Source organism: Barbatula barbatula (genome assembly GCF_947034865.1).
Source record: "Barbatula barbatula genome assembly, chromosome: 6".
Taxonomy (NCBI): Eukaryota; Metazoa; Chordata; class Actinopteri; order Cypriniformes; family Nemacheilidae; genus Barbatula; species Barbatula barbatula.
In genome coordinates, this window is record NC_136765.1 from 22,149,489 (window position 1) to 22,164,654 (window position 15,166).

At 40.3% G+C, this 15,166-nt stretch overlaps 1 protein-coding gene across 2 annotated transcripts in view; it reads right to left on the bottom strand.

Annotated features, from left to right (window-relative positions):
- samd4a (sterile alpha motif domain containing 4A) overlaps positions 1–15,166 on the bottom strand; it is a 33,436-nt gene that overhangs the window by 12,856 nt on the left and 5,414 nt on the right. For both annotated transcript variants that reach the window (XM_079458810.1, XM_079458809.1), the window contains exons 2-4: positions 4,254–4,778; positions 1,002–1,256; positions 788–897 (exon numbers count right to left, since the gene is read on the bottom strand). In XM_079458810.1, coding sequence (XP_079314936.1) covers positions 788–897; positions 1,002–1,256; positions 4,254–4,778 — 890 coding nt within the window. The remainder of the gene's footprint in view (positions 1–787; positions 898–1,001; positions 1,257–4,253; positions 4,779–15,166) is intronic.

The following is a 15,166-nucleotide window of genomic DNA, read 5'->3' on the forward strand; positions in this document are numbered from 1 at the left end:
AGGTTTCAGAAGCGAAATTAGAAAATTATATTTTAAGTTAAACCTTAAAACATTGAAAAATCAACTCATCTCTAACTTCTTTGTCATAACGTTCCCTTCTTGTAGGGCTGCACAAGTTTACAGAAAAAATGTGATCTGCAAATACTTAAATCATATGATTTAAACTGTGCCAGACTTTCTGATATCAAAATCAACTTCATAAAGTGATGTATAGTCACAGTTTAAAGTATTAAAATCGTTAAATTATTACAAACCATTCCAATATGCACATTCTGATCCATTTAACAAGGTGGCTAACTGGTACAATACTTAATGGAACAGTTCGTCCAAAAATAACAATTCTGTCATCATTTACTCATCCTTCAGTTGTTCCAAATCTGTATAAATATCTTTGTTTTGAAGAACACAGAGAAAGATATTTGGAAGAATGCTTATAACCAAACAGTTCTTGACCACCACTGACTACCATAGGAGAAAAAATGACAATGGTAGTCAAAAGTGCCCTAAAACGCTTTTCTTTCCTACATTCTTCTAAATATCTTCTTTATAAAGCCATTTTGCAAAAGAATTTGCAATAGATGATGTGTGCACATTATAAACTACACATTTAATATTATTTTCTGTTTGTTTAAAAGTTGATCCTCAGACACTGACTTTTGCAACCCACAGTAAATGCTAAACTGAATCAAAGCTTCATCCTGAACCCTAATAAGCTACACAGTGTTTTTGTAAGCTGTACGCTAACTGTATTGATGATGATGATCAAAGCACAGATCAGAACACAAACCTGAGCTTCCAGCTGCTGCTCGGTGAGGGACATCATCTCATCATGGGTCATGGTGGAAAACAGTCCGGCGTACTTGTGGAGACGTAGACTCTTCAGCCACGCCGGAACATCTGAAGACAAAATCACAAGTGAAACATCACCTGATAGTGTTACTTCACCCCAAGTAATTTTTGTCTTACAAAAGCTTCGAAAAGCTCGAAAAACATCGACTCACCTCTCATTCCGCTTCCCTCCTCATGGAATGTACTCCGGACGGCAGCGTGCTCCTCCAGATGCTCGCTGCCTCCGCTGCCCGAGGACGCCACGCTGCTCTGAGGCGAGAGAGGGGCGTGGTCGGGGGCCGGCCCGCGGGGACGCAGGTCCTCCTGGGAGAGCCAGCCGTGCCCCAGAGGCTGGTTAGATCCGCCACTCATCGGAGGGGTCAAAGACACCGAACGCCTCAGAGGACTGTGCTGCCCGCCCGTCAGCACTGCGAGGATGAGAACACAGGTGATGAAAGAGTCCTCGTAGGAGCCCTTCTTCCGAAGGACCAGTTACACTTCTGGCAGCCTTTGGCTTTCTAAATTTTAAAATGACACGCTACCAGTCTTATTAGTAGCTCTGTTCTGTCACTGTTTATTTTCTGTCTAGTCAGGGGAGACGAATCAGAGAATAGTATTTAAAGGGACAGTCACGCTCATGTGCAAAATTTTGTCAGACAGTGCTATGAAAGTGAGCATGAGGACATGATGTCGTGCACCCGAGATTCTGCTTTGAATATATGAAACATGATATATATTGAAAAACAATTCACTTAAAGGGATAGTACACCCAAAATTAAAATGTTTCATCATTTTCTCTCGCTTATGTCAAACTAAACTTGATTTCTTGCTTCTGCAGAAAACTAAAGAAGATATTTTGAAGAACGATGGTAAGCCCATTGACTTGCATTGTGTGGATACAAAAAAACACTAAACATTTCTCAAAATAGCTCCGGTTGTGATCCAGGGAAGAAAAACCCAATAAAATATTCTAGCCTTGCAGTATAAAAATTGAATTCTTTGCATGTCCTTGCAAACCCACTTTAAACATTTACATGCGTATGAATGAAAGTGGATGGAACCCAAAGTACACCTTCATACCACAAGAACACACAAGTGAGCTTGCTTGGTACACACTTGCATTCATAAACAACTTTCAAGCCAACCAAACCATCCGGACGTCAAACAGACTCACTCTGAATCAAAAGATCTAGTGTGAACGCGTTTTTAAAACCCACTTTACACAGACAGAGGTAATGGAATAAGCCTGACTAACAGTTTGTGGATCACGACGCTGCAGCTTCAATCAACACAAGCTTATTTGTTTTACATGAGGGGAAAACATGGAATAGTCAAACAAGCTATGACACCCGTCTTCCTCTGAAAATGTTTATCCCATCGCAGATAAACAGAAGATGTAAAAACAAATAAAGCTGGAGAAGATACGTTATAAGCCATGTAAAGTTTGCTCTCTCCTCCTATACGCGGCTGTAAATGTTTGGACTATGTATAGGTCTTCGTGGGCTAGTTTAAAATAGGTACCCAGCTAACATTACAAGTTCCAGTCCCTAAATATTAGCCATTTACCCTAAATACAGACCTCCACAAAGGATACCTTACAAGGGAAGAGATGCAATGGTATGCGGTGCCCAACCGGTGAGGTACCACGGGCGTGAAGAGTGTTTATTCGTGTGCGTTTGTTCATTTTATTCTGAAAGGTCATATAACATTTTATGAAGGTGGACCGTATACTATTGATGTTTTCCTTCACAAACAAACTGAAGGTGAAGATTTCACCATGTTTGCCTGCTCTCCGTTCACACAGACCAACATTCATTCCTATAAATGTCTCATCCGTGAACAGATGCTTTTTGGATAATCCCATTAAAATGAAAATTCGGTCTTCATTTCCTCACCCTCAAATTGTTCCAAATCTGTATGAATTATTTTTTTCTGATGAACAGAGAGAAAGATATTAGGAAGAATGCTTGTAACCAAACAGTTCCACCATTGACTACCATAGTAGGAAAAATTGCTTTATAAAATTCTTTGTTCAGTTGAACACAAAAGAGGATATATTGAAGAATATACGAAAGCAAACAGTTCTGGGGCACTTTTGACTACCATTGTCATTGTCTTCTACTAAGGTAGTGAATGGTGGCCAAGAACTGTTTGGTTACAAGTGTTCTTTAACATTTCTTTCTCTGTGTTCATCAGAATAAAGAAATGTATATACATTTGGAAAAACGATGACTGAACTTTTATTTTGGGGTAAACTGTCTCTTTAATTCTTTTGCCGTCAACGTTTTTAAAGTTGACAGCCTACAGTCTCAAAAACCTCAAGGTCCCCCCAAATACTTTGTTTATGATGTATTGTTGTTTTATGTTTTTTTTTTTGCAACACTCGAATGAACCTAAGTTTCATTAAAACACATTTCAAACTAAAGAAAAAGTCATTGATCATCAGATCAGATTCAGAACAACAATTAAAACAGATTATTTGCATGTTTATATCCGTAAATGCTGTACTCTCATAAATTGCGTGACTTCACCTCATTACAGTCAAAACATGAAAAACTGGAAAAAAAACGTCAACGGCTAGTTGTGTCATAAATTCTAGAAAATCTCAACGGTGGGAAAAGTAAAAAAGGAAGTAAAGCTTCCCATAAGAATCAGAAGAGGGTTTATTGCCTGATGTTAGGCGAACGTTTCACAAATTCTTGTGTTTGCATGTGTCTTATGGATCTTCACCTCTAGTTCTGGGTAAAAATGTGGTTAAAACCTTAAAATCAAGGTTTCACATAACCAGACCCCTTTTAATATGATGGGTAAAAGGGAACAACAGCATTTTGCCCAATAAAGAGCTTCAAGTCTGTAACCTCAGGTGCAAGAACTAAGTTGTGAAATCATTCCTTTGTGCTGTTGAAAATCTAAGGAGTCAAAAATAAAAGGATCTGGTGGATCAACCCTTTAAATGTGCCCTTATTTTTATCCCCAGCTGTCTTCTTCATCAGGAAAAAAGATCCTTGCATTCTTAGCTAGAAATACCCTGCTCTGACCACAGATATGTTCAATCTGACTATCTTTGTTATGCCTTTGGCACGGCAGCGCCGCATGGTCGCATTTTTCCCCTTTCGCTTGGCTCCCGTCACCGGCGACTGTTCACAACACTCCTCCACACGAGAGATAAACCTGAAGTCGTGAGTGGAAGGTTGTGACCCCTATCTCGGGAGGAAATGGGTGGGGATTTGAAGGGCGTCTTTGAACATGTGTAGAGGGTTATGTTGGGTCAGTTGTGTCAAGGTGGTTGACAACTAGCAGGTTTCAATCCGCAACCGTTCTAATCTCTCTTGCCATAGCGTATCCACTAAACTACGAACAAAATAGTGGCCGGCATATACAAAACACTACCGTGTTAAGCCAGTTAAGAAGAAAAGTCGACTCACTTGTGTTGGTCCCACTGCCTGTACCTACAGCGTTGATAGTGGAAGGAACAGAGGATGATGGGTACAGCGAAAGGTGCCCGTTTTCACAACCCTGCTGCGGCTGCTGCTGCCAACTTCCAAGCCCAGAATCTCTCGAGCTCTGCCAGCCGTTAAGACGGTCATCTGAGCAGTAGCGCTGGTGGTGGGTGTAAGGATGCGGAGGTTGCCCGTGATGAGATGAAGGCGCCCGCTCCAAGGAGTCTCCAGCTCCTCGGGCGGCCGCCCGTTCCTCCAGGTGGTTGAGCCAAGAGGCGAGGTTCGCCCGGTCATCGAGAGAGGTCGCAGGGTGGATGAGAGCGTAGGATAGAAGCTGGCGGCTTTCTTCCAGGTGCCGCCCGTGTTCGATGGTGTGCCCCAAGATCTTGGGTAGCAGACTCATGTATTCCACTTTGGCCTCAGCATTGCCCGGTTTGAGTAGAGGCAGATGGGTCAGAACCAAAGAGATGACCCGCTCTTTTGGCTCGGTCTGCCACTGACTAATCACAACTGCAATGACAAAACAGAGAGATGTAACAGTTAAAACAATTATTTACAAAGACATCAGTGTTATTCAATTAAAACTGAACCAAGAGGAGAAAGATTTAAAGAGACAGTTCCCCCCAAAATAGCAAATCTGTCATTATTTATTCAACCAGTTGTATCAAACCTGTAAAAAAGGTTCTTTAAGGTTGCCTTTGACTATCATAGTGGTAGATTTTCTTAACATATTAAAATGGTGCCCCAGGATCGCTTGGTTCCAAATATCTTTCTTTGTGTTCAGCAGAACAAATCCTTTTACGAAACAAAACATGTTATTACATCCTAAACAACTCAAAACATCACATTTCACTGCATCTCAATTAATTGTTTGCTTATAAATGAGATTCCAAGGTTGGAGGACAAATCAAAGTCATTGCTGTTTTTCAGCTGCCACATTTAAAATATTTGTTGGAGGACACTATTCATAACCAGGGTCATGCAACCTTTTGTAACATGCCTTAGAAATGAACTATTGGACCTATAGATACTTTTGAGGTCACGACAGAGGCTTTGTTCACCACCAATAATAGAGAACGCCGGCCGCAGAGTGAACTTCTGGCTATCCCTGGCTATGGTCTATGACTCATTTGCTCTTTGGGCCTGGAGCCTTAGGGTTAGTCGAATCCTAAATGTACTTCTTGTACTATTCATACATGGTCATGAGTTTGTTATGCACGAACCTCAGGATTTTAGATGAAATTGGAAAGAAACGTAACCTAGTGATTTCTGATCATATACTAACAGAGACAATACAACACCTCACACAGCCTGTCAAAACAAATATCATTAGATTAAAAGGTCAAGAGATTCAAATTATTTGTCCTGTCATTACAATAAAAAAGAATGAAACATGACGTTTCATTGGAAAAATATCATAGTGTATGAGATGTTTTATGCGTCTTCCGTCATGTTTAGGAGGACGTTGTGCTTGTTTAGAGCTCATACCACTGTCACCCTAAAGAGATACGCATGCAGACTTCAGGACGACGGGGTTTCATGATTAAGTGTCTCTCTGGGAGTCTTTTTCAGGCGCTTCCATTTTTACTGATGGACCACAAGGCTTACAGAGGGCAAGTATATGAAGCCATTTCATATCCCCCAAGTGCTCTTTTATTTTGTGGTGATAAACAAATGCTATTTAAAGGGATAGCTTTCAAAATTGCATTTAGAGACGCTTTTATCCAAAGCAAATTAGAAAAGTGAAAAAAAACGATTAATTCTAAATAAAATGAGAAGTAGTCAGACATTTTCAACAATTATCAGAGACAACAACTGTCGGAAGAGGAAAAAGCAGAAGGGATGGTTTGTGTTTTTTTAATCATTTATTTTTAACACAGAGAGAACATTTGACATACTCAAATCATGTATTTATGGAGAATATATGCTTTTATGTGTAAGGAAGAACTGTACAGCTCTGTCACTATACACTTTCATTGTTTGGAAAATATGCAATGAAAGGGAATGGTGACTATGTATTAATCTGATAAAAGGTTTGACACCACATGAGGCCATTTAAGGGAGTTTGGAGGAAACACTGGATTAAAGAAACAGTTCACCTAAAAATTTGTTGTTTCAAACCTGTATACATTTTGTTGTTTTGTTGAAGACAGAGAAAGATATTTGTAAGAATGCTTGTAACCAAACAGTCCTTGGCCACCATTGACAACTATAGTAGGAAAAATTGCTTTATACATTTCTTTGTTCTGTTGAAGGATCTGGGGCACTTTTGACTACCTTTGTCATTGCTCCTACTATGGGATCAAAGGTGGCCAAGAACTGTTTGGTTACAAGCTGTCCGTTAAAGCTACCTGAAAAAAGAAAACGTGTCTTGTTAGACTATAATTTACTATCAAACCATGAACATCGATAAAGTGAAATTAGCATGGGGTTGCCAGATTTGTGACAGAAGATAAACGGGGCTGAAATTACCACGAGGATCAAATCAGACGATAAGCTTCATCAAAAACATTGTTCGTAAATAACATCCACCACTACGTGTCACCACCCGTCTCTGTTCAGTTTGTGCTTTGCCAGAGGTTGTGATGAATTTATCTGGTAATAACGTCCTTGTGACCCTTAGTAACACTCCAATACTAAAATTAGAGCACAGCATTCAACTTGGCCACGGTCCTGCATAGTCTACCTCAGTGGCTGCCAGCTCCTCTGTGGCAAAAAAAACTCCCACACTCCTCCATCATTACACAGTTCTTCCTTCGCTCCACCCATCCAGCTGGATTTAGAGGGAGCGCTCCGGCTAAAACAATGCAGCCTACTCATCTGAGGGATTCGGACTTCCTCTGCCACCATCCCCCCTCCACTTCCTTCATGACCTGATGCTAGAGCGTCCAAAGAGATGTCCGCTTTCGTTCCGTCTCACACTCTTGCTTTCTTTGCGAGTCATGAATAAATCTGATGTTTTGCAAGAATGGATTGACCAGCTATTGCAAAACCATTCAGCATCAGATGTACTTGTAAACATAATAACACGTTCACATGTATGCCCTTCATTCCAAAAATGCTGTGTGCACATTGGTGAGCTTAAAATTGCAAATATACATATATCATTAAAATATCATCAAAACTTTGTGTGACAGAACTACCATGAGTAAAGATAAGTTTAAAGCCATGACTCTTAAAAAATAAATGAAATGCACAAATAAAATGTTTTAATGTGATTTATCTGGAAGCCGGATTTTTAGGCGTCAACGTAAATAGAAATGTTATTAGAGAAGATATCAGGGATGCTGAAAAAAGTGAAAGTCTATGGAAGTGAAGAAAATCTAACCTTGAAACCTTGTATCTCTATATTTCATGACTTCTTTTTTTTGGCATAAATCATGATTTGTAGTCACCCTTTATGTTTGCCATTGGGTTTTTGGAAATAACTAACCCTTAAAAAGCATTAAAACGTGTTTGTCAATTGTAAAACGATCAGTGTTAAATCATTTAAGTACAGTGCAGTGTATTTTCCATTTTCTTAAACAGCTAATTTGAACATTCAGGGTTTTGGAAGGACAGGGATGATACACAAATTCATCTCGTTGGATGATGTTAGTACCTTTGTGCAGACAGACTGGTACAGAACTACAACACGGAGCAGAATTCTCGTCTTCCTTCCCCCCAGAACTTTTTCCACTTTTCATTTTCTGCTGTTCTTTGTAATTCCTTTATAATATTTGGTGCAATCGAACCCATGACAATACCAGTTGAGCTACTGTACAGGGATTAACAGAAGAATCTGGAAAAAAAATCATCGATGAATCACAGTCGATTCACAGCGGTCTGCGTGAGGAAAGCCCTTCTTTAGACCGTCACGCAGTCATTTTTAGTAGGTTAGACGAATACGTTTTAGCAAACGTGGCACATGCTCTCAGCGAACAGAACTGTCCGGTCGGGGTTGTAGTTTTGAAACATCCCAACGGTTGGCTGTAATTAGCATTTCCTTTACCCCTTCAACTTAACCTTCCTGTTGGTTTAAAATAGAAGCCTGTCTTCAGCAACACAATATTTACTACTACACTAGGAAACAAGCACTTGCCCTTGCGACAAGAGATCTTTGTAACGGCAACAATTGAAGCAGAATTTCAGAGTTAAATTTGAACCCATGACCTCATGTTTTCTGTGCTTGGATGTCAAACAACCAGTTCAGAAATTTAGTTTTAAGTAATCTAATACTTAAATGAATACTGAAGTTGGGTCAAGAGCAACTAAATAATGTAAACGTTTGCAATAAAAAAAAAACTACAAACCTCGTGTGTTCGAAACTCAGTGTCATAACCCACTCTACTTTACACCCTGTTCAGACCGTACAGAGAAACGGCAGAGAAATGCAATCTCATTCATTTCAATGGAGAGCCGGCGACTTCCGGCGATACGAGCGAAAGTGACTAGCGATGGGAGTCAGGCGACAAAAAAGGGAATATAGTTTACTCTATATGTATTTTGAAGAAATGTGTGTATTGTATATTGTGTACAATTGTCTATTATTTATTGTATATTGTGCAAATGTATGTATATCGTGTAAAGTGTGTATATTGTACATTTTTATATCTTGTTGCTTGTAATGCCGTGGCACAGAGTTTTGTACCTAAGATTTCACCATCAGTACACTTGTGAAAATGATGTTTGACAAAGAGATTTGATTTGAAATGTGTAATTGTTCAACTTTATGCAAATGATGAGCGACCTTCGCAAGCAACTACTAATAGGAGTAAAGCAGTCCGTCATCCGTCTCTCGTCAGTTACTTTAGGGATTGTTCAAACTGTTACTGGGACAAGCAAAGCTAGGAACGCCATCTAACATTCTCATAGCAAGAGACAAGCGAAACACAGCGACATAGTCATTGGCTGGCTGAATGGGGCTTAAAAGGACAACTCTTGGTCACTATTGACTACCATAATAAAATGACAATGATCATCAAAAGTGCCCAAGAACTGTATGCTACATTCTTCAAAATATTTATTTTCTGTTCAACAGAACAAAATAACATTTATAAAGCAAATTTTCCAACTATGGTAGTCTATAGTGACCAAGAAGTGTTTACACCCAAATAGCCTCTGAACATATAGTATTCATCTATTGCACAAGACCAACAACAACTAAACTAAAATAAAACTATTTTAAAGTGTGAGGTTGGTAGTAGCGGGCTATGAAGTAAAAGAGCAGCAGGTGGATCTTTACAGCAGCCTTACGTAACTTCAGATCTGAAGCGTGTGTAACGTTACAGATCAAGCTTCCCTGACATTTACAACAAGTCATCTGAAAGGGTCATGTGCACTAATAGACAAAACAACAAAACAAAAGTTGTCACGTTTGTCTGTGACGGGCTGGGACTTTAGAACAATGTCAATATATTTATTAGCCTAATGCAGCACGTGCTTTATCATACAAACGCGTGACACAGTAGCCAAAATGCGATTTTTATTTATTTATTCTGTTTCTTTCATGTTTTATTAAATGGGGAACATACAAGATCTGTGTGTAGAAGCTAGTGCACTGAAACTGAGCTTTTGCGGCGTCAGAACAAATCATGAATGTTGCGGAGGAAAACAGGACACATTGTGAATGATGCTTGTGGAAGCAGGACAAGATAAGATGTATTATTGCCACTATTATTGACTAGATGACATCAACCTTTAAATGTCGCATCAGAGCATTGATGTCAACTAGTTCGTGCAACCCCATTTGGTACTTATGTGTAAATGCAACCTTACCATTAAAAAGACCACACCATTGCTTATGTGAGAAAAGTTGTTCTGGTTATTTCATGGTAAGTTACCAGGATTACTGTGTGAAAAGGGCAAACTAAAATAGAAAGCGTAAATTGTCATTGTATACAATAAAATTACAAGAACGTATCCTGTTGGTGCTAAAGAACAAACCTAACAACACAGACAATTCAAAAGTAAGACTAGAGACTGAATTATGCCAGAACAAATGTCATTAACCAAGTGCATCTCCTGGAATATGTAAGAAAATGTTGTTTCGTTAAATATAAGGCAGAGATAAAGGCACGATAAGTGAAAAAAAAAGGAAACAAACCCAAACACAGACAGACATTTCCACCTTAAAATTAGCTGAACTATAAGCTGCTCTTAATGAGAGACCGAATATAAACCCCACAGTTCACCAAACACCATCACATCAGTGTTCCAAAATCTTTCGTCCTGGACACATGCTTTGATAACAGACGACCGCATTCACACATCACAGATGCTCCAATAACACACGCACACGATCAGCGGCTGTCGAGAACACACGCGCAGTCATGCACACACCCACGTCTGGACGGGAGGAGATCTGTTTGTCAGACACATGATTCTCTTGTTCCAAAAATAGGTCGACCAAAACACCAACGGACTGGTGATAACGCCCTATTTATACGAGACCATCGGCGGATGCATCATGCGAACCATGCACACACCCAATGCTGACACAGAGTACACTAAGAAGGGCAACTAAATGTCTCTGTGCGACCCCATTTTCACCTTTGTCACCCTTATAAAAATAAGAAATGTACGTGGTGGTACTTTGAGACACTTTACACATTGTTTAGAATGCATTTGATATGTTTATTTATCTGTGCATGTTTATGTATAATTCAAAAGAACACAATCATCGTCCATGGTGTCACCTTGGTGTCATACTGCAGCTTCCCAGTTGTAATTGTACATTTGCTTTGTTAGCACAACAAACATATTACGACGTGGTTTCGAACAGATCATTCTTTATTTTAAAGTTGTTGAGTCAACATGGCCAGGACACAGTTCACAGTTAGTTCCTAGGGACAGTGATGCACCACTTAAATCTCTTGGGAGGGAGACAGCGCCTACAATATCAGACTCTGACTCTCAATGACCCTAAAAAAAGATCGAGAAATACTGCCAACACACACCAGACACAGCTGTAAAAAGAACCACGTCTGCTTTATAGCACATCCAGATCTTCTAAAAAGGCAACAGAGAAAATGGGGGAACTAAAAATTTGTCTGAAAGGTCTGTCTGTACATTTTTCCCCTTATGAGGGAAAAAAGGAACGCTGGAACTGGTCTGTGGACACTTGCATCAACAAGATTTTCCAGGAGGAAAAGTGTGGAAGGGAAAAATGGCCTATTTGGAAAAAGTGGCAACAAAGAGAAAGAGAGGGAGAGGGCGCACGCCCCACCCATCCCTCCGGCTGCTCGCTCCAGCTCAGCGGTGCGGAATGTGCTGGCATACCACAGGACCAACAGAAGAATGCGCAGTTTCCGACTGGGGTGCGTTGCATCCGAAACGACGCTGGTTAGACACATACTTTCTTTTTGAGATCATCCCTGCAACATTACTTTAGCGAAAACTTCCTTAAACGGGCTCCCCGAGATCTAATGCATTCAGCAGAGCAGGGGGTGGAGTGAAATACAGAGCGGGACATCAATGATATAGACGGATATGAAGAAATACTGAATAGCTAAACCATTCCACCCAATGGCCAGTTTCGTGTGAAGGTCAGAGCTCTATTGAAAAGACTCCCATGAGTCTCAGCCACACTCCTGCGAGTGGGATGTTGAAACGAATCCTCAGATGACACTCCAAGAAATAAGCCAGGGAAAGGAAAGAATGAAAAATGTCAGAATCAATGAAAAATTGGTGTGGTATCCTGAAATGACACCCAGAGGGAGTGTGAGTCAGGCTTCGGAGACGCTTACACTATGATTGGCAAAGACCCCGCTCTCCTTCTCAAGCCCCACCTATCCTCTAGAGCAGCCTAAACAGGCAACGGCTTAGTCTCTACAGGCCCGTACAGGCCCGGATCCCACCGGCACTCTGCCGGGACTTTGAAGAGCACCTAAAATACATGTATAGTTACTGGGTCAAGACGCCCAGGTGAGAAAAATCACGGATATCCATTTTTCCACTTGCGCTAAATCTAGCCTCTTTCCTCGAGTTTCTACCAAAGAAAAAGTGAGAATAAGCAGATCGGCAATGGCCTTTATACTGTACTGGTTTAAAAAACACTAACATCAGCAAGCATTTCATTGGTTACCTTAGAAAACCTTTTTTTTGCTTAAAATGTTAAAACAAAAGAAACATGCACATCCTGTCCAAAACGCAAAAGTATGCAAGTACTAAAAATACAGCAAATGTCAGCACACTAATGTTCCCAAATAAACACCCACTTGTGAAAACGTAACATTTTAAGCTACTTGTTGAACTGTGCTCTCACTGCTCAAAAGTAAAATGAGTATGGATTCTCAATACCTCTAAGCCAAGAAAACCCTTTGGTTATAAATTGTATTATGACCAAGTGTTTTCTTAACTTAAAACTTAAAAAATCTAAATTCTTTCATAATTTACTCATGTGTCATTTCAAACTTGTTTGACCTGCTTTCTTCTGCAGAACTCAAAGAAAGATATTTTGAAGAACGTTGTTGACTAAACAACACTGTGGTTTTGTGTCCACACAGTGGAAGTCAATGAGTGACGGAGACATTTCTCATCTAATTTTGTTTTACACAAATGACAGAATTAACATGTTTGGGCTGAACTATCTCTTTACTGGTTTGCCTGAACCACAAGCTGCCCATCTGACTCCAACACTCAGCTCTTCACTCCCACAAGTTCTCGATCAGCTGATTAATAACCCCAAAGTCCGTGTGTCAAAGCACCGGGTCATCTAACCCCTCCAGTTCCTCTTCACACACAATCACAAAATGTTACGTCTGCTGTCGAAATTAGAGAATGAGGCCGGCAGTTCTAAATTTAGCTTGGCAGACGCTTTGTGCCGAGAGTTTGTCTGCATTTCAGCGCACGCTTTCTTCCTCTCTTCCTTCAAGCCGGTTATATTTACGGCCGCTAATCCTGTTCGCCATTGGAAATAGCAGCGCAGGCTAACTATCCATTGAGCTCAGCTGGACAGACAACAAAGTGGGAAACACCTGCCTATGTCAGTAGACCAAGCATTCTCGGTGGCTCTGAGTCATCACTATTGTTCGGTATGGAGGATGAGCTGTCCCTCTATAAGACAGGAAACGCATTTAAGACTGACCCTGAAATGATATCTGTATCGGATCTTCACAGTGTTAGATTAAAGACCAGATGAGCTTTCAACCAGTGTGACTGTGCCCTTCAATCTACATGTTCATTTAGCAGACGCTTTTATCCAATGTGACTTGCAAGACCGCAATTAATTTAAAAGAAAACTGCAAAAAGCCAGTAACAAATACATTGAATCTCATGGCGGTAGATAATTTCGTACTAATTTGTACGATCTCGCTCATAAATTTGTATATGATTCTTACCCAATGACGTCAGGTGGGGGGGCTTCCTTCTTGCTTATTCGAATAATCGTACGATTAAATGGGATTCGCATATGAAATTGCCACCTGACCTCATAAAAAAAGTTACTTTTTCTTGCAAGATCAAGTTGGATGACTATGAATTATCTCTCAAATATTACATAAATAAATAGTGTAGTCATGGTTTTCATCTCTTGATACAAAGAACTATGATTTTTAGATTCAGCGCAGAGGTGTCTTTACATTCCACCATTGACAATGTCAACAACGCACATGCTAATACTGTAGTTTTGAAACTCCAAAATGAAGATTTTCATGCATTTAACATTCTGCCTTCAGAGCCACAAGGCTTACAATCGCTCTCTCCACCTCCCAAATTGACCAAGTAAAGAGAAAACACAAAATAAAATAAAAGATGTATTTAACTAAGAATTAGGGGGTCACAATATACTAGTTTCCAACAATAACTGTGACATTAAAACTTACAATTATCGGTATTGTGTTAATACTACACGCAATATTGTGAATTTTTACGCACCCGTTAAGTTTAGCCTTAGATACCACAATGGTTACAAACTCTCTCTCCGGCATCCCTAGACTCCCTTTAAAGTACGAAAGCCTAAATAAGCATCATTATCCCCATAAAAGCACCACGGTAGTTTCATATATACCATGAATTATTTTTGGCCATGATGTCAAAATATTACTAAATAGTCTTATTTAACCACACCAGCAATCTGGGAGGAAACCCCTAGGCCTCAGACTCCGGCCCGAAAACATGCTCCATTCATGCCTCAGACAGACCAAACCCCTGACAGGAAGTTCCATTGTAACCTGAAGACCACACCGACCATAAAAGCAGCGATGGACTGGAACGGCAATTTTGTCTACCTGTGGACGTTCCAGGTGTTGTGCGTGTTTGTATGGCACAGAATGGCACAGACGGGAACTATTCCTAGAATGTGAGCCTCAAGTCTGCGAATTCGAGCTCAAAAACCTATTTAAGGAAATGTCTGGGCCCCTGCGCTAGTCCTCATTCATAGAAGACTGAACATCGTTTTCCTATTTGGAAGAAATCTTTTATTACCTGCAGGGAGAGAAAAAAGAAACATTCAGAGATTCCTCCGCTGAGGTTATATAAATGCAATCTACAAAGATCCCATTTGTGACAAAGATCCCATTTAGGGAAACTTCTCTGATTCTAATACAAACCCACTCTTGCTTAGCAACTGTCTGGAGAGGGAGCTGACACAGAAAAGAAAGTTTTCTGTGGGAGGGGGGAATCTCAGCCTGACCTCTTAAAAGCAAAATCAGCACTTTCCAACAAAGTCCTGCATTGTGGCACCATGATGCAGTTGTCTGCGCTTTGCATTTACCAGCTGCAGAATAAAACACGCTGAACATCAGCAGAAGAAAGACATACATGTAACACCAGACCAAACAGAAACTGCATTGCAAGATTTGATCTAAAGAAAACCGACTCGTCATTTGTGTAATGGCAAGCATGCATTTTCTGACGGCTCGCTCTCAGCTGCAATCAAGCGTGCGCAGACAGATCGCTACCAGTGTGACAGGAACGAC